Source organism: Manis pentadactyla, chromosome 11 (genome assembly GCF_030020395.1).
Source record: "Manis pentadactyla isolate mManPen7 chromosome 11, mManPen7.hap1, whole genome shotgun sequence".
In the NCBI taxonomy this organism is placed as follows: Eukaryota; Metazoa; Chordata; class Mammalia; order Pholidota; family Manidae; genus Manis; species Manis pentadactyla.
In genome coordinates, this window is record NC_080029.1 from 101,206,005 (window position 1) to 101,225,299 (window position 19,295).

General features: G+C 39.2%; 1 protein-coding gene across 4 annotated transcripts in view; it reads right to left on the reverse strand.

The window, feature by feature from the left end:
- MYO5A (myosin VA) overlaps positions 1-19,295 on the reverse strand; it is a 183,303-nt gene that overhangs the window by 34,951 nt on the left and 129,057 nt on the right. For all 4 annotated transcript variants that reach the window (XM_057488808.1, XM_036917754.2, XM_036917753.2 and 1 more), the window contains exons 23-28: positions 18,296-18,389; positions 15,991-16,139; positions 11,756-11,869; positions 4,972-5,115; positions 4,680-4,733; positions 873-1,100 (exon numbers count right to left, since the gene is read on the reverse strand). In XM_057488808.1, the coding sequence (XP_057344791.1) occupies positions 873-1,100; positions 4,680-4,733; positions 4,972-5,115; positions 11,756-11,869; positions 15,991-16,139; positions 18,296-18,389 (783 nt within the window). The remainder of the gene's footprint in view (positions 1-872; positions 1,101-4,679; positions 4,734-4,971; positions 5,116-11,755; positions 11,870-15,990; positions 16,140-18,295; positions 18,390-19,295) is intronic.

The window sequence follows — 19,295 nt, forward strand, 5'->3', positions numbered from 1 at the left end:
ATATATCCTAGTCATTTTGTGTATGGTATGTCATGTGGCTGGGGTACCTGACTGCCTGATTCTTGGCATCTCTCCACTGCATGAACATGGGCAGGGACGCAGGCTGGGTTTTAAGACCATTACTCAGAGTCCTTCTGATGGCAAAGGACAAAAAGGCCCCTTTCTCACCAGCACATGGCAACATTCAGTCTCAAATTACTTGAGGTCAGGGAAGGACTTCAAAGGGTCATTTTCCCCTCCAGGAAGGTCCTTTCTGTTGAACCACTAAACACAGCCCCTCCTAGCTGGGACAACTCTCCCTATTATATAGAACTCCCTGCAGTGAGCAGAAATCATATCCATGTACCATGTACCTTCTACTCAGTGATCTCATTTCTAACCTTCTAACATGCTACCTTTCCAGTTAAACAGGCTATTTTCAACAAAAATCTTTAATATTTGATGCCTTCTCAAAGCAAGATAATTTATGGATTTTTCTATTTAATAGAATTTTACTTTTGATTAAATTTATCTTGGTCTGATTACTGCAAAAAGACTAATTTTAAAAGCTTTTTGCTCATGAGTGACAGATGGAACTTTTTTTTTCATTTATTTTTTATTATTTTTATTTTGGTATCATTAATCTATAATTACATGAAGGACATTAAAATGAAACTTTTTTATCATTTACAATTTTTTTGCTTTTTGCTCACTCCAACTGGCATTTGCAATGGTTTTAAAACAACACTGAGATTTTTTTTTTAAATGACGACATCTTCAATTAGACTATAAATGCTCTTAGGTGTTTTGTGCATTATAAATTGGAGGGAAGGGACAGGAAGAAATAGAGGCCGGCCCTCACACACCCACTTCAGCCACTTGTGCATGCCTACCTTGGGCTGGATGGCCTCTTTCTGGCTCACCAGCTGAGACCTTAAGATGAGAACTTCTTCCTTGCGGACATCAAGCTCCTCACTCACAGAGGTCAGCTGCTCCATGAGGACACGGTAGGCTGGTGCACCTGGAGCAGTCACCTCTGGGGCACTTTTCTCACTAAGGGCCTTGCGTAACTCATTTAGCTCATTCTTCAGTTTTTTGTTTTCTGATTCTAGTTCTTGACGCTGTATGAAGACAAAGAATAGTTTATAGCTGTCATCCTTGACTTTACATTGGAATGCTCATCTTCCCCCTAGATGGTAAAAGAATTCTGCTGGAAAAAATCATCAGGGCAACCATAGAGAATGGCCTCCCAGGTTCTACTGGGAATTCTGTTCTGCAAATTAAGAGAGCTGACATCAAACGGAATTGGGCAAGGTGAATGGCAGTTTGCTTCATTAACCCAAGTTACAGAGTCAAACTTATTCCAGGTCTGTCCAGGATATGTTCACAGGCCTGGAGAGACTGCTGAGTCCTAGGAGGTGAGTTTAGATCAGTGCTAAGAAGGTTTTGTTTATGGGTAAATATAAAGGCAAGCATGAGGGCCTAGCTGGTAGATTATTTCCAATGAATGGTTCAGAGGAGCAGATCCCTGAACTCTTGAATAACATCCTGATTTCCTTTGTAAAAGAGAATAGAAAGACCACTGAAATCTTGAGGCTTTTAACTTCTATTAAAAAAATTACCAGATCATTTAAGCTAATAAAATTCCCTGTAGTGTTTTGATGGCAACAAACAATATATTTTTCAAACTCGTTTCCTGTGTGACATGCTTGTGAAGTTGCTGGCAGAAGCCTTGGGAGGTGGAAGGGGAAGATGGGCCACCTCTTCCTTCAGCCATCCAGAGGACATCCACATCCTTTACTCTCTCTGTAATTTCACACACTATCAGTCATCCTCATGCCACCATTGGCACTGCCCTATGTATACTTTGCTCAAACAATAGCATTCTGACACTAAACTCTCTTTACTGACACTAAACACAAATGTCATGGGACACTGGTTAGGAAACAGGGAAGTAGACAGGCATATGAACACCATGCTGTTTTATTTAGCACATGACATAGGGCCTTTTAATAGTGGAAGTGAGACACCTCAGTATAAAGATAAAATATTTTATTGTTTTCTTCCAGAGAAATAATCTTGGGTTTGTAGCACAGTATCAGGCCTTTTGACATGTTATAGTACAATTATTTAAAGTCCCTTTTCCCCTCTAGTTTAAGAATATATAACCCTTTCTTTCATGAATTAACCTGTTCTTATGTGAAAACGAATGTTCCTTTCTATGCCTCAGTCTCCCATCAACTGATCATCAGCTTCGTATTGCTCATTTCTGCAACAGAAAATACGAATGTCTTTACTAAGCTCCAAAGCAGTGTTTCCCAAACTTTAACATGATCAGAATCCCTGGGGGGGGGGGGGGGTGTGGAGTGCTTGGGTCACACCCAGAGTTTCTGACTCCACAGGTCTGACATGAGACCCACAGATTCGAACTCAACTACCAGATGAAGCTGGTGCTGCAGACCCAGGGACGGCATTTTGAAAAATACAAAGCTACTACGCGGGAACTTTATGATCTGGGCTCCATTTTTAACATACTACAAAGAATGTCTTTATTTGTCCATTTTTGTATGAGGCAGGCAGAGGGAGAAGATATGGAGATCAGATTCTTACCCTCATCCCTCTGATTCATTCCATCCCATCCCAACTGACTCTTATGTGGCCATTCATTTGGTCTCACAGACCAAGAGTACGGAAGACAATGGAGACTAAGAATAATAGAGACGACCCTTTGCTGCCACCTTTTCCTTTTTCCACAAACATAAGCCCTACCCAAGCAGTACTTTCACTGAAGGAGGAAGAGATTTATTCATATGATAATTTAGAAAAGGTAGAAGGGTTTTGGGGTATTTTAAAAGTAGATACTGTATTTTTTTGGCAAAAATTAGTTTTCAAACAAAGGATCATAGGAACCTAGGGTATTTAGAAAGTTTCCTATTGTCTGGAGACCTGGTTTCAAGAACAGACTCTATCATCTGATAGTAAATCTCTTAACTGTTCTAAGACTCAGCTAACCAACCAGAAAAAGGAAGCAACTTATCTCAGAAGTCATGACAATGACTAACTAAGATAAGGTATAGGAAAAACTTTCAAACTGTAAAGTAAATACAGGTTATTATTAGTCAAGGTTTATTAAATACCAATGGAAGAGTTCTCCTATCTCCAGGGGAAGGAGCTGATAAAATAAATGTGGGTTTGAGCACGGCGGAGGACAGGCATTCTCTAAGGCACGATGCCACAAAGCTTTCAGGGGAAGCAGTTATTAGCAGTTCTGGATGTTGGAAGTGACAAATTCACAGAGGAGAGGGTCCTACTAATGTGCATATTATGTCCCGAATCACAATATTAGGAAGTAATATAACAGGACTAGATTTGAAGTAATATTACCGGGAAAAAAGAAAAACAAATTCATGACAATTTAGAGACACCCAGGAATTCTCAAATATACATAAAGTCTTTAAAATATTGTGAGTTTCCTATGTTATTTTATGCATTTCTAATTTTTAGCTTTGTTTGGTTATAATCATAAATCTTCCTATAACTTCTCAGCTATTCTAGACTATAATTTGCAGAAGCAGCAAATAGTAAAAAATTGACATAAGGAGAAAATAATGGAGAAAAATTAATTTAAGACTAATACATTTACTGATAAACTAGGAACCTTTTGAAGCTGGGTGGGGGGTCTTGATAGCTGACAGCCTAATAGCTCAGACCTCACAGGACTCAAAAGGTTCTGATTCCAGAACGCAGGAGGAGGAGCTGGGTGGAGCATAGCCTACTCTGTATCAAGGAATGAGCCTTTTTTTTTTTTTTAAACTTCAGCTCTGGAGCTCATCAAGTTGCTTTGTATTTCAGAAACTAGTTTCTAATCAGTGCCTTTTCCACTTTCAAATGCTCTGGGTCACTCAGGTGCAGTTTATCACTGTCTGGTTAGACACTGCCTTTAACCATTAAGAAGACACAATTCTCTCCCTGCAAACTGATGCCCAGATAGCTTTCCTTACAAACACATAGTTTCAGTGGGGTTTGGTGGTCAGAATAGAGGCTTTGGAGCCAGAGATACCGATGGTCAAATCCTGTTCCTGTCAAAGTTTCTTATAAGATGATCTTAGGGAAGATGTTTGTATCTCTTAGCCTCAGTTCCCTCATCAGTAAAATGGGAACTAAAATACTTACTTACAGGATTGTTGGAAGAATCAGAGCTGATTTGTAAAGTACCTGTATTTAAAAATGATGATAATAACAGTAGTCAACATTTGCCGGGTACTTAGTGTTAGGCACTATTCTAATTATATGGATTATTTCATATAATCCCCGTGACAGTCCTATAAGATACATATCATTACCACCACTTCATAGATGAAAAAACTGAGGCACAGGAAGGATCTATAACATGCACATGCCATATAGTGGCAGATCCACCATTTGGACCCAGGCAGTCTGAGGCTAGTGTCCATGTCTCTTACTGCCCTTCTGCGGCCTCATATGGCAGTACTCTCCTGTTTCTGCTCAGTCTGAACTCTAGTTTATACGAAACAGAACCTGTAAAAGGAAACAACACAAGGCTGGAAGTAATGCCTAAACAAGGCTTAGGCTAGGGCATCAGGTGCCCTCAAGGATGTTCTCTGAGAAAGAGGATTGCTCTGAGCAGATCTCTTTACAAATCAAGATATCCCAAGTCTTGGGAGGAAATGTCCCGTTACCTTGAGCGACTCATATTCCAGTTCTGCACCTCTAATTTGTGGTCTTTCTTCTTCCTAAGGAAAACACACAGTTGGAAACTTTATTAGTAAGTAGGTACAATTTTACCATTAGACTATTTCCTTGCTCTGCAGAAAACAGTGAGGACAGTTAAGCCTTACTACTTGAACCAAATGCCGCTTGGCTAAAGTACTTCTGGGCAGATTCCCATTAAAGAAGAGCCTGCAGAACTGAACCTGAAGTCCCAGCCTCAGAGCTCAGCTTGCATGGCCCTCTGGTGAGACAGCCACATACCTTTGCTTTGCTGCGCAGCACCTGCTCCTCCTTGCGGTCCAGCTCATCCTGCATCACCTGCTTCTCCTGCTCCAGCTCTGTGACTCGCTTCTGGAGCTTGAGGAACAAGGACATGTCCAGAGGCACCTTCTTCTCAGTTGGCTCCTAAATCCAAGAAATCATAAGATGGTGAAGATGATCCAGAAGATACACAAAAAATCATCTAATGAGAAAATGATGAACAGCCCAACAGAAAAAGAGGCAAACTTACGGAAGAAATATAAATGGCCACCAAAGAATATACAAATAACACATCCAACCTGGCTAATAAATGGAGAAATGAAAATTAAGTAACAGTGATATACTACTTTTTCCCTGTCATATTAGCAAACACTGAAAGGACAAACAATGCCATGTGTTAGTAATAGTAAAGACAGATGTACCCCTATGTTTATCGCAGCACTATTTACAATAGCCAAGAAATGGAAGCAACCTAAGTGTCCATCAGTAGATGAATGGATAGAGAAGAGGTGGTACATATACACAGTGGAATATTAGTCAGCCATAAGAAGAAAACAAATCCTACCCTTGCAATATGATATTGCTGGAAGTATAAGTAGGCTTTTTAAAAGGGGAAGTTAGCTGAATTTATTAAAATTAAATGTGCATACTCTTTAACCTAGCAATCTATATTTAAGAATTTATCCTACTGAAATACTTAATACAAGTATGCAAAAACATATGGAAGTGTTCATCACAGCATTTTTTGGTAATTGCAAAAAACTGGAAAGAATGCAAATGTTAGTCTATAGGAGAGTTACTTAAATAAATTATGGTATAACCAAACTATGAAACATTCTAAAGGTGTTAAAAGAATGAAGTAGATCCAAATGAGTAGATAAATATGTCCTAGATAAAACTATGAAGGGCTTAGAACCTCCCCCCTCATGTTCTGAGAGAAATCTTCTGCATACATGGATGTTTTATTGCCCTTGTCTAGCTCGGATTAACACATAGTCTACAGGCACACACCTGATCATCTACATTTGCTCTCTTACAACACTAAACTCTGTTTTCTACCTTTATCTCGTATCTACCTACCACTTCAGCATTTTATTAAAAATAATAATAATAAAGAGAGAAATGTGGTATCCACATATAAATCAAGCATAAAAATCAAATGAATATTCATATTTGAACTGTTTATAGTTCATAATGCATGAACAAAACCGAAAGCTTCTGTGATGACTGCCCTTGTAATGTTCACCATGTAACTTATTCACTATGTAAGAATTTGTACTCCATGTAAGAACTTGTTCATTATGCATCAGAAGATTGAAGACTGACGAAAATTAGGCTTGGGGTGGATTAATGATTGTGCATTGAGTATTGACCCCCCTATACAGAATTTTATTGTTGTTAACAACCATTTGATCAATAAATATGAGAGATGCCCTCACACACACACACAAATATATATATATATATATATATATAAACACTTCCAATTGTAAAATAAATAAGTAACCGGGATGTAATGTATAGCATAAGGAATATAGTCAAAATATTGTAACAACTTGGTATGGTGATAGCTGGTACCTAGAATTATCATGTATATAAATGTTGAATCACTGTGTTGTACACCTGAAACTAATGTAATACTGTGTGTCAACTACCCTTCAATAAAAAATAATTATCGAGGAAAAAAAAAAACAACTATGAAGTGAAATTAAAAAATGGGCAGAGGTTCTGAACAGACACTTCTCCAAAGAAGAAATTGAGATGGCCAACAGACACATGAAAAGATGCTCCACATCGCTAATCATCAGAGAAATGCAAATTTAAAACCACAAAATGAGATATCACTTCACACCAGTTAGGATGGCCACCATCCAAAAGACAACAACAAATGTTGGCGAGGTTGTGGAGAAAGGGGAACCCTCCTACACTGCTGGTGGGAATGTAAATTAGTTCAACCATTGTGGAAAGCAATATGGGGGTTACTCAAAAAGCTCACAATAGAAATACCATTTGACCCAGGAATTCCACTCCTAGGAATTTACCCTAAGAATGCAGCAGCCCAGTTTGAAAAAGAGATATGCACCCCCTATGTTTATCGCAGCACTATTTATAATAGCCAAGAAATGGAAGCAACCTAAGTGTCCATCAGTAGATGAATGGATAAAGAAGAAGTGGTACATATACACAATGGAATATTAATCAGCCATAAGAAGAAAACAAATCCTACCATTTGCAACAACATGGATGGAACTAGAGGGTATTATGCTCAGTGAAATAACCCAGGCAGAAAAAGACAAGTATCAAATGATTTCACTCATCTGTGGAGTATAAGAACAAAGCAAAAACTGAAGGAACAAAATAGCAGCAGACTCAAAGAACCCAAGAATGGACTAACGGTTACCAAAGGGAAAGGGACTGGGGAGGATGGGTGGGAAGGGAGGGAAAAGGGGGAGAAAGGGGCATTATAATTAGCATACATAATGGGGGGTGGGGGGCACGGGGAAGGCTGTACAACACAGAGAAGACGAGTAGTGATTCTATAGCATCTTACTATGCTGATGGACAGTGATTGTAATGGGGTATGTGGTGGGGACTTGATAATGGGGTGAGTCTAGTAACCATAATGTTGCTCATGTAATTGCAGATTAACGATACCAAGAAAAAACTTATTAAGTGAAATACACAAGTAATACACACGTTAATACCCAAGTTTCAGGACAGTGTTCTACTATGATCTTATTTTTATTAAAAAAAAATACATGACTTTTAAAAATATGCAGCACATGGCACACAAAACCTAGATGGCCATCAGTGTTCACCTTGGAGAATGGGAGATAGTATGGGATGTTTTAGTTTTCTACCTTACGCATTTATATATTTGAATTGTTTACAATAAGCAAGCACTACTTTGGTAATCAGGAAAATTGATTTTTGAGAAGGTGAAGGACCAGCATAAATACACTGAGATCAGACAGAGAGAAAATAAAAAAACTTCAACACTTATCACCCTTGATAAACTGAAACAGCAAGAGAACTAGAATGAGAAGTGGAGCCTTAAGATGGGACTGAATGGCTGCAACTTCATGATAAAACTTGAATGGATAAGGAGTTGGTTCTTAGGATGAGTAAAGAAAGTGGTTTCTTGACATGAAATCTACTCCTTGTGAAGATGCTGTGAAGACTGTTGAAATGACAACAAAGGATGTAGAATGTTACATGAACTTAGCTGATAAAGCAGCAGCAGGGTTTGAAAGTTTGACTAATTTTGAAAGAAGTTAACTCTCTGGGTATCAGCTCATGCTACATAAAGAGTAGTTGCTTGCCAGATAAGAGCAAAATTCCATAGATGGGAGTTAAAACAGATGATGGAAGAATATAAAAAATAACATTCAACAACTGCAAAATTGCTTGAGGTATAATGATTGGTAATTATTTAAGAGTGTGCTGGATGGTGCCCTTGTATGCCTGAGGACACATCTAATTAAAGAGACACCATGTGTTCTCTATATACCACATCAGCAAGAAGGGAGACTGGGCCATCTACTTCAGAGAAGTTTCTAGGGTTTTGTTTTGTTTTTATTCCTTAGTAAGGATTTTGTCATATGGGTGCCTTTCCAAGAGAAACAGCTTTGAGGCTTTGAAACTGACCTAAAAAATAACAGCAGTGTCTCATCTAAGGAAAATCAGGAAGGTAACAGAATTACCACCAGAGATTCTGGCTGGCAGTTACTGTGGTATTATTGCTGAGTAGTTAAATAAGTTACAGTGACCCTTTCTGTGGGTTTTACAGGTTTGAGGAAGCTCCACAGCACAAGCAGAACTGGGATAATTAGGTTACTAAAGAAGGCACATGACAGGGCAGGGAGAACCAATGTTGAGAAAGAATGCAACCCCGGATCATGAAGAAGCTGCAAGTGTGGGATGGTGCTAAGCGAATGGTGCTAGCAGGTGAGCTCTCCAGAAACAGCAATGGAGATGCCACTGTGATTTGGGAACAACAAATCACAGGTTTGGCAAAGCTAGAAAGACATTCTTTTTTTTTCTAACCTCAAATTTTGCCTTTATTACATGACTGAGATTGGAATTCTGTGTTCCAAAATAGTCTGAAAGAACCCTCTCTATTTTAATTAAAAAAAAATCAAGTCAGAAACAAGAGTGGGCCCATTATTTTCTAAATTCTAGAAGAGCTACCTGGAAATGCTACATATAGGAGTTGAAAAGTTTTCCTTTAATTTGCAAGGGGCAATTTGTAAACCCACCCATTACAGAGGTAGCTGCAGGAAGAAATGGAGACCTGGAAATGATATGCAACTAGAAATACAAATTTAGAGCCATATTCTAGTCTGCCCAACTTCCCTTCTAACAATCATTTTCTCTTTTTCTATTACCAGTTTTACAGATTTCCATTTTTCTGATCCTGAACACAACTAGTCAGAATTGCAGGGTGGCCACTGGAAGTCTGTTTATTAGAGCAAAAACATTTATTTATTGAACACTTACTATGTATCAAACACTGTTGCACATGTTTTATAAGAATTAACTCATTCAATCTTCATATTGTCACTATAAAGTAAGATGACAGCATCACCACAGATGAGGAGACTGAGACACAGAGAAACTGAGGCTAAGGTTACAGACTCAGTCCCAGGGAAGAGAATTCCTGCAGTCTGTCCCATGGTAAAGACAGTTCTCCAACCAAAGCCGGCCAGGTTTCAGACACACATGTGCACTCACAAGGAATAAGCCTGGCCTGTTAAGTGAAAATCTCTCCCCATTATTGAGAGAAGACTTCTGGGCATTACTACTGCCGATGGTGAGTGCCTGTGAAGGGCAGTGCACAGTACTGCAAGATGTCTGTGAATTCTGGAGCACAATCTGTACTTTATTATTCAAGAGATGACAGATGTACTAAATCTCACTCTGACCTCTCTCTTAACTTCAGAAAAGATTCAGCAGAAAACAGGAAGAATTAAGAGCAAAACGTTTGTCCTTCCCCCAAATCTGTAAGAATTTGAAATGAGTAGAGACCCTGACAAATATCATTACTAGTAGAAATTAGGTAAACTGTGTAAGAGTTTTTGAGTTTAAAAATGTAATGTTCTCAGTCACAGCTTCCAACATGAGGCTCCTATATTGGCGCTGAGTCTAATACAGAGGGATCCGCAGCAAACAAGCCCTTGTTGCTGTGGCTCTTCCGCCCCATGCAGATGCTGCCCGAGTGGTATTACACTGAAGTCGACAATTTGTAAACATACCGTCCTCGGACTACTGGGAGAAAGGGCTCACATTAAGAGCAACAGGATGCAATACTAAGACCTTCATATCCACTGGAAGTTCAGAAGCTGTAACTGGAAATCTTCAGTCTAAGTAGTCTCCAAAGATGGCACCCAGTGATTCCTGGAAACACAGATGCCTTTCCTCCTGTCAAGGGCTGGAGTCTATTCCTCTCCCCTTGAATCTGGGCTGGCCTTCAAAATGTGGCAGAATTGATACTATGCCAATTCTGGGCCTGCCCCTAAGTGGCCTGTCATCTTCAGCTCTTGTCCTCTTAGAACCCACTCCCCATGCTGCTGACGAGAGAAGCCACATGGAGAGGCCAAGGACGAGAACCTAGGCACCCCAGCTGCATGCAGGGAGGCATTCCAACCAACACCATGTGGGGCAGAAGAACTGCTCAGTCAAAACCCAAAGAATTATGAGCAACAAGAAATTGCTTCTGTTTGAAAACACTCAAGTTTTTTGGGGATGGTTTGTTGCACAGCAATAGATAACTAGAACAGCCACTACCCTATTACACACTGGCCATATTGATGGGTCAATGGTCCCTGCCTAATGTTAGCTTTAGACAGAAATGGGACTGGAGAATTGCAGGGTAGATGTCCCCGGATGGGAGGAGGTAGAGCATGGAGCTGCAAACAGACAAGCCTCAGTTAGAATACCGGCTCTGGCAGTATTATAAACTATGACCTAGGACAAGTATCTTCACCTTCTTGTATGTATGATTCCAGCAATATGACATTTTTCATTAAAATGCACAGAATGAGATAGCAGAAACGTTTCATTCCTAAATAAAACAAAGACAAGGAAGGAAAGAATAATTCAATTTTCTTCAGCTCTTCTGCCAGAAGCAGTCTATTTCAGACTTGACCATTTTCTCAGAATATGATATAAAAATAGAAGAGTTGTGCCTGAATTATCCATTACTGAAACTAACATCATATTTGAAAAGAAGATCTAAGAATTGTTTTGGGGACAATCTAACAAAGTCACTGTACTAGTAGTTACAATAAGATGTCATTTTGGTTTCATACCACCTAGCACAAAACACTAAGGCAGATTTATAAGCTATTTTTCATGCATTTTTTTAGAAGAAAATTACATTGGTGAAAACTGTCATCAAACAGAGATAGCAGTTTTGTTAAATTGTTGGGCATTGCTGTTTATGATAATCAAGGACAAAGGACTTTTTAAATAATTTACCTCAGTCTGAAATAAATTCATGACAGGCTATATTTTTTTATACATAGGTTATGTTAAGCTATAAAAGGAATTACAAAGGGAAAATCTGGTCATCAAAATTACATTAAAACTTAAAATTAAAGTGTCTACTGACAAATATACATGCAGAAGTATGTATATACACAGCTAATTAAGCACCTAGAAGTCATTTATGAAGAATAGACAGTTCAAAACAAATGAACATTATGGGCAGATGGGCTCTGCCTGCAATGAAAATATTCTGTGCTAATATAGCAGGTATATTCTGCTTTGGTCTAAAATGTACCTCTGTCCTCAATGGAATGTCTTCAGTTTCTGCAATTTCAGAGCTAAAGGTGTATTCCGATTCATTGCTGCTGTGGGTGGAGTCTGTTCTCTTGTGCCCAGGCTTAGGCACATTCTGCAAGGCAAATAAACCAAGTACAATTAACACAACATAATAACACAATATTAAGTTAAGACCAGTGTTCACCTTAACTTGGTTCTAATCCTCCCTCACTGACTTGCTCTTCTCATGCCCAAGGATCTATTCCATGTTGTCTTGACCAAACCCTTGCTAATAGGTCACTTTTGGCCTCCTCAAAGAAAGAGAAAGATGTATCAGCAAAGAGAAAGAACAGATGCCAAGGCAAATGCTCGAATGAAAATTACCTATGTCTATTAGCAGAGTCCCCTTGGATTTTTAAAGTTGTGAGTGGCCAGCCACACTGGGTGAAGCACAGGTATGATGCCTCAGCATCTGAGCACTGACTTCGGTGTTGCAATTAAATAAAACTTATCAAGAAGTTCCTAAGATATGTTTAATGTCCACATACTCATTTTACTGCACTGTATTTGGGCATAAATGGCAAAAAACAAAACAGGGGGGATTCCACATAGGTGATAATTTCTATCACTTTGATGCATAGGTTGAATCTCTGGAGTCAGGAGTGGGAAGGGTGAGCAGTGTAGGAGAGGTAAGAAAGCTGCTCTAAGAATCCTCCGAAGATCCTTGGGTTATTAATTCAGGGAGTCTAGGTAAAACTTTTATAACATGTGTACCTATGAAATTGGTGTTCAGAAAGCTTGTGGGCAATGAAAAGTTAAAGCAATTGCTGTCCTTTCTATAGTAGAAAGAGTTGGAGAATGATCTGGGAAAGAAGGAATGAAAAGGCCAGGTTTGTGCCCTCACTCCCAGGGTACCCCCAGGAGAGGTGCAGTGGCCTGGATCTCACAGGGTTACAGATCTTGAGAGCCTCAGAGATGCCCCTCAGAGCTTTCTGATGTGTCCAACTTCCTTTAATCCTTCCCCCAGCTGCAGGAGAAGAGTGGGAAGCCACAAAGAGCTTCTTTGCCTTCTTCCTTCCAACAACCAGGTTTAGAGCAGGGAGAGCCATCTGAGCAACCAAAGGAAACCAGCATCCGAAGGCAGCTCAAAGTCTCCCAGGCCAGCTCAACCTGTACCCCAGTGCAGAGGGGGGACCCAAGAACACCAGAGCTTGGAAAAGGACCTAGCAGCTGGGCGACACTAAAGGGAAGAATTGCCACATGTCAAGTCAAAGGCACTCAGATTTACTCTGTTTATATACACAGGCACTCTTGAGGTTCCTAGTCCAAGCCAACAGTTGTATATAATGGTGCTTATCTACTAAATTGGTTCGGTCATTAAGAAAAACAGGTCCTTATGAACACTAGAACAAAGATTTTTAATAAGCTTATTAAAGATGAATGAGACCCTTATTTTTCCACATTTGTACTATTAAACAATGAATACCTTAAGACATGAACAGAAGCAGTACAGTATATTTGCTTTTAATGCAACTTCTGGAAACAGGGCAGTGGTTAAGTGCTTTGGTCGAGGCAGGGGAGAGCTGGGTAGGAATCTCAGCTCTTCCATTTGTCCCTTACCCTACTTTTCCAGACCTCAGTTTCATCACTGGGAAAAGGGGGATAGTTCAAGTAGAGTTTAGAATAGTGCCTGGCATATAACAAGTATTCAATTAACGTTAACCAGATGTTACTATAACTGTCAGGACCCTGCAGTAATTCACCTGCTCTCCCATTGGTGGCCTTTCAGTTCTCCAAGTTTTTAGCCCATATGCTGTCCAATTACAAGGACAAACATTTGACTTGATCACTGTGTTCTCCTTCAGGATCTGCATCTTGCACCTCCTCTTCTCCTTATCTGTCATTTCTCCTATAATTCCCTCTTCTCTTGGATCTATTTTACTCTCTTTGTCAAGATTAATGCCTCTGTTGTTAACTTGCTGACTTACCCTCTTTACCCAGAATTAATTTATCTTCCAACACTTTATAAGCCTGGATTCCCTTGCCTCATTATCCTTTCATTATTGCCTTGAAACTGCTTGGCCCTCGATCAGTCTTTACTTCATTGCCTTTGCCCTACAACTGAATGTTCCTGGAAAAAAATCCTACATACTTCTTGGTACCAGGCCAACAAATATAGGCCTTAGTAGTCAGTGGCACTATCTTTGGCCTGCGCATCACACAGATTATGGGAAGCCCTGAGGCAGTCTGTCAATTCAATTCCCCTCTGAAGGTTTTCTGCCATCCATCTGAGGAGTCTATCTACTAAAAAAGGCTTCATTAGCACTGTGGGAGTGAGAATTCCATTTGCAAAACAGTGTCAATGAAATATTAGCCAAGTACAAATCTGTTAATTGCAAAGTTCTATCTAAACATTAAAATAAGATATTGCTATTATTTTAATTAGTCCTAAATCATAAAGGAAAATTTTTTATTCTCTGCAAACATTTTCTGCAAAGACTGACCTTGATTGCATCTGGAGCTAGAAATGAGACCTAATGAAGATGTGGGTAGGAAGCAAGCAACCTCTAATCTTCCTCTGCTATTTTCTTTTTCCCTTCCTCTGACCACTTTGTTACCCAATGACAATAAGTCACAGGTATACAGTGGAGAGGGTTATAGGCTGGGGAATCAGAAATCAAGCAGCTGGAACTGAAACTTGGTTTTATTTTCTTTTCCACATCACTGCTGAGAAGAGAATGAAGAGCAGGCAGACTTGCTCAGCAGGAAGAAACAGTCCTTTTAAGCTGCTGGAGGATGGCCACTACTAGAGGGTCTTTTCTAGAGGTGACTAGCTCTCTAACTAAGGAGACCCATTCCCCTCACAGATGTCTCCAGAATGTGCTCAGAGAATATTATATACATGGCATATGCTTCTCTTATTTTCTGAGGTTCATACTATTAAAGAATTTAAGAAATATTGTAAGGAAAAATAATCTGCGTATCTCTATTTAAACTGGTTGATTCCCACATTTATTTGACCTGAATCATTTCTTTTCCATATGCTACTGCTTAATATCCCAAGAAACTAGTGGTCTTAGAAACACCCAGTGGGACACAAGGCTTTGTTCTCACTGTAATTGAAGCACGATTAACCGTAAGTGTTTGGTGTGGTTGTCTAGTAAGTAGAACCGAAATACACCCAAGAATGGAGCTCTGGGGAACATGACGTTGAAAGACAGGAAAAGGACTCTAGATAAAGTTAACAATGAGAGAATGTGAAGGAGGGAGGGTTTCAACAGGACTGTGTGCTGTAGGGAGATGACAAAGTCCCTTCTGATCTGTCAATTATAAGGATACAGTGACCCACTCCTACTTCTAACTTCTCTTTGTTACATATAAATCAGGGCTGACGAGTGTGGTCTGAAATAATGGTCCAACTGTGGGATTTAAGTTAGCTCTCAACCTCTTTGAGCCTAGTTTTTCTCATCTGCAAGGTGATGGATTTATTTCATTCCTTCTATGTAATCCTTTTTGTTACATAATCTCTCTTGACTTTTTAAATGTCACATTTAAAGAACTTTGTCAGAGGATCTAGATAGAAGTAAAATCTGAAGCAAATACTCTACCCTGCAGATATTACATTATCTTGTTTTTTAATAGATATTTCAGAGCATTTCTGGCCATTTGTACCATTAAGTTACCTTTGAGGCTGATATTTGTAGGGAACAAGAAAGCTCGGAAACTCTTCATTTCATGATATCAGGTAAAGTAGGCCAGGGAGGTGTGCAGAACTACTAAGGGTGCAAAAGGCACACTGGCAGATGCAGAAGAGTGCTTGAAATAGAGAATTACTACAAATAGAGGCTAAGCTTTTTTCTTGTAAGGATATGTCTGAAATTATAACAAAAACTAGTGGAGAAAATACTCAATTATATAAATATTTGCTTCATATGCAAATTTTACATAAAGTCATTCAATACATAAAACAAGGTACAGCTATATTACTTTATACTATCTTACAGTCCAGTACTTAAGTATTTGACTTCACAAAGTATTAATTAATGAAATCATATGATTGCTGGGATTTACTTTAAAATAATCCAATCCACTGAATGGGGAGGACGGTAGGGTAGAAAGGGGTTAGAAATGTGTCGACCACTTTGGAATTGAGTTACGAGTACAGGGAATACAGGGTGTTCAACCTACTATTCTACTTTTGTATATGTTTAATATTTTTCCTTAAAAAAAAAAGAGCAAAAGTGCTTGACTCACCACCATCAGAGTCATCTCTTCCTTGAGATCATCATATCGTTCTTCTAAACGACTGAACTCATTCAGAAGGTTCTGATACCTCAGCCTCTCATCATTAAGATCGAGTTCCAGTTGTTTTGTTTCTTCTACTAACTTCTTTTCCATAGTCTCTGAAGGGAAGAAGAGGGAACAGCGTGCCAAGGTGGCTCTACAGAATGCAAGAGTACAACCTTGTACAATGACTTCCAGTTTCACCATTACAATCTATGAAGAGTATTTTAGTGAATATAGGGTAAGAGTAAAATATCATGACCAAAAAATGAAATAATTTATTAATAATGACAATCATCTACTGAGTTCTTCCATGTACTACAGACTTAGTGACATTAGTTCATTCACAGGTTAAGAAGATCCTTGAAAAACTTCTACCAGTCATTGTCTAGTAACTAAAGTATTATATTTCTTATTCCAGTAGGATTCTGGTCTAATGGACTATTCCTAAATTCTTTTGTCCAAATTAGTGTACTCTGTCAAAAGTCAGAGACATTCCTCAAGTGTCTGGAGGAATGGCAACTTCTCAGTGAACCTAGCTGCCTTACCCTGGAGTCCCTCCGCTCACCTCAGTCCCTGGGTTCTATCTCACCATTTTCCAGCATTCTGAGCTCCCCCATTGTCCTATTAGCCCCCCCCCCCGTTTCTAACCGGGCGGGGTCCCCACTCTTGGTCATCAGTGTTGTTACTTCCCCTAGGTGCTGCTTGGGGGAGCCCGCATCTTTCTGTTCACCGTCCCCACTCTGTCCCCTCTCTTGCCAGTGCCTGGATTTGCTAAGATATCATCAGGAGATTAGCCCTGCAGGTAAAGCAGGTAAAAAAGCCTCAAATCTCAGCTGTGTGTTTCGACTCAATGAGCCAACCAGTCACATTCATAAACATTCAGCCTCTACTACTGTGGCCCACATCACCCTCACATTTCTGTGGTGAGATCGTCATCTGCCCTGCGTGCTGCGGCGGCTTCACCACCTCTGTCAGATATGAGAGAGGGCAAGGGCTGCAAGTGTCCTGTCACAGCCGCTTTCCTGGTGCCCGCCACAGCGTTCCCTAGCTTCAGGCTTCAACAGTTTGTGAATGAATGAATGGAAGTTCTTCTCTCTACGACATTCTATGAATTACCTTTTATTCACTCTCGTTAGTTTGCAGAAGCTGCCCAAGGGTACCAGGGCAAAACTGTCACTAGGCAAACCCATTGCTATTTCTTTGTTCTTATTGTTCAGTTTCAAATAACATTTTGTTTTCCTAGGAGCATTCTCATTTTTCTGGTCCTCCAATTACATTCTGCATCTCACAGCCTTTATGTCACTGACTGCTGCTGTCTCCTTCCCTTCTTCATTGGTGGGGACAGTGTAAGGAAGAGCACAGAGGGCTCTTTTATCATCACAGTGCTAGTGGGTACTTTCTCCCTCTCATCTTTAATCCCAATTTGCTTTCAGAACATCTCTATGTGGAAGACCTAGCGGACACCCAAAATTTAACACTAACAACTGATCTCATTAATTTGCCTCAGAAGCATATACTTTTCCCCCTCAATTTTCTCATTTCTAATAACATATGATTATTGTTTTGATACCTCATCTCAAAACTTTAGAAAATTTTTATTCCTTTTTAGAATACCACATCAAGTGATGACATTCTGTTAATTCTTTCCATATAGTATACCTTCACTCCGGTAGACTCTCCCTTTCCACTGCTACTATCAATTCTTACAGTTTTGACCTGTATCTTCCTATCCCATGTTTATGTATATGTGGATTCCTTATAAATTATTATCATTCTAATCTATTTCACAAATAGAAAATAGAATAAATGTCACATCTAGTTCTCATTTAAAAAATTAGGGTACTTTTTTTGTTTTTTGTTTTAGTTTGGTGGCAAAGACTGGCTGACCTTGGTAAAATATCCATAGGTTTAAAAAAAATAAATAAAAATCACACACACACACACAGAATTAGCTCAAGAATTCTTCCTAAACCGAACAGGAATCCCATAAGCCATAACTGATAAATCATACTCATAGAACAAATACTTTTAAAAATAATTACTATGATATTAACTATACACCAGTTCACATTTGTACATAGAGACCAGATTTACAAGTTCACCAATTAATTCAACCAAAATACTTAGAGTGTTTGCCTTTTGGAGCTTTGTAAGTTTACTGATGACAGTCTCAACTAACTAAAATATTTAAGCTCTAAGCTAAGTTGTAACTTATGAAACTTTGGTCTGAGATTGCTTGGAATGCAGTAGGTTGGGCCCACGTGAACCTTACCTGTCATCTTCTTAGCCTGCTCCACGATAAGGCGATTGAGGGTCTCCTTCTCCTGCTTCAGTGAAGAATTTTCTTCCTTCAGATTTGATACCAGCTATAAAATGAAACGATAAGCTGAGATGGCTGCAGTAGACAGAGGAAGCCCAATACTGTATCCACATACACTAAAAACCACACAGCAGTCACTCCTGATGTCCACACGTCTGTGCCTCATTTCTTTGCCTGGTTATGTCTAATCATCTTCCTAACCTGGCTCAAGCATCACCCCCTCCAGAGAGTCTTCCCAGAAACACCCTCCAATTAGATGTTTCTCCTCTAGGCTACTACAGGACCCTGTATGCCTCTTTCTAGCCCTTATAAATGATTTCCTTTTACTTCCCTAACACACTAGAAATTCCTAGAGGACAAAGATGATTACTGTTCTTTTACTTTGTACCTTTAGCAATTGCTTGGCACCTAGAAAGCATTTGCTCTTGAAGGAATGATAATGCCTTTTCACCTGAACAGCCTAACACAAAGCTTATGTGTATCCATGGTTCAACAAGAGAAATTAAGAAGGTTACGATATGAAAGGCATTTTAACTGCAAATTCACTAAAGACTTTCAGAAGCTCCCTGCTATCTGTCTTGAGAAAGAGAATTTCTCTTTCATCTCCCATTAAAGAGTTTTGCAAGGTTACGAACTAGCCCTTTTATTCCACCTTTAAGCACTGACCTTACAACAGTGTGAATGTACTTAAGTCAACCAAACACCTAAAAATGGTTAAAATAGCAACTTTTATGTTATGTATATGTATATTTTACCACAGTTAACAAAAAAAAAGCCCTGATCTTTAACTTTCTAGTCCCTGGTTGAATAAGGATTCCCAGGAACAAAAATCAAGAACAAAGACAGCTTTGCAAAGTTCATAATATACTCAATTCATCTTTGGAATGTGTATTTGTGATGAGTGAAATTTGAATTTCTTTTCTCAGCATAAGTTCAAGGAACTCTTAAGGTG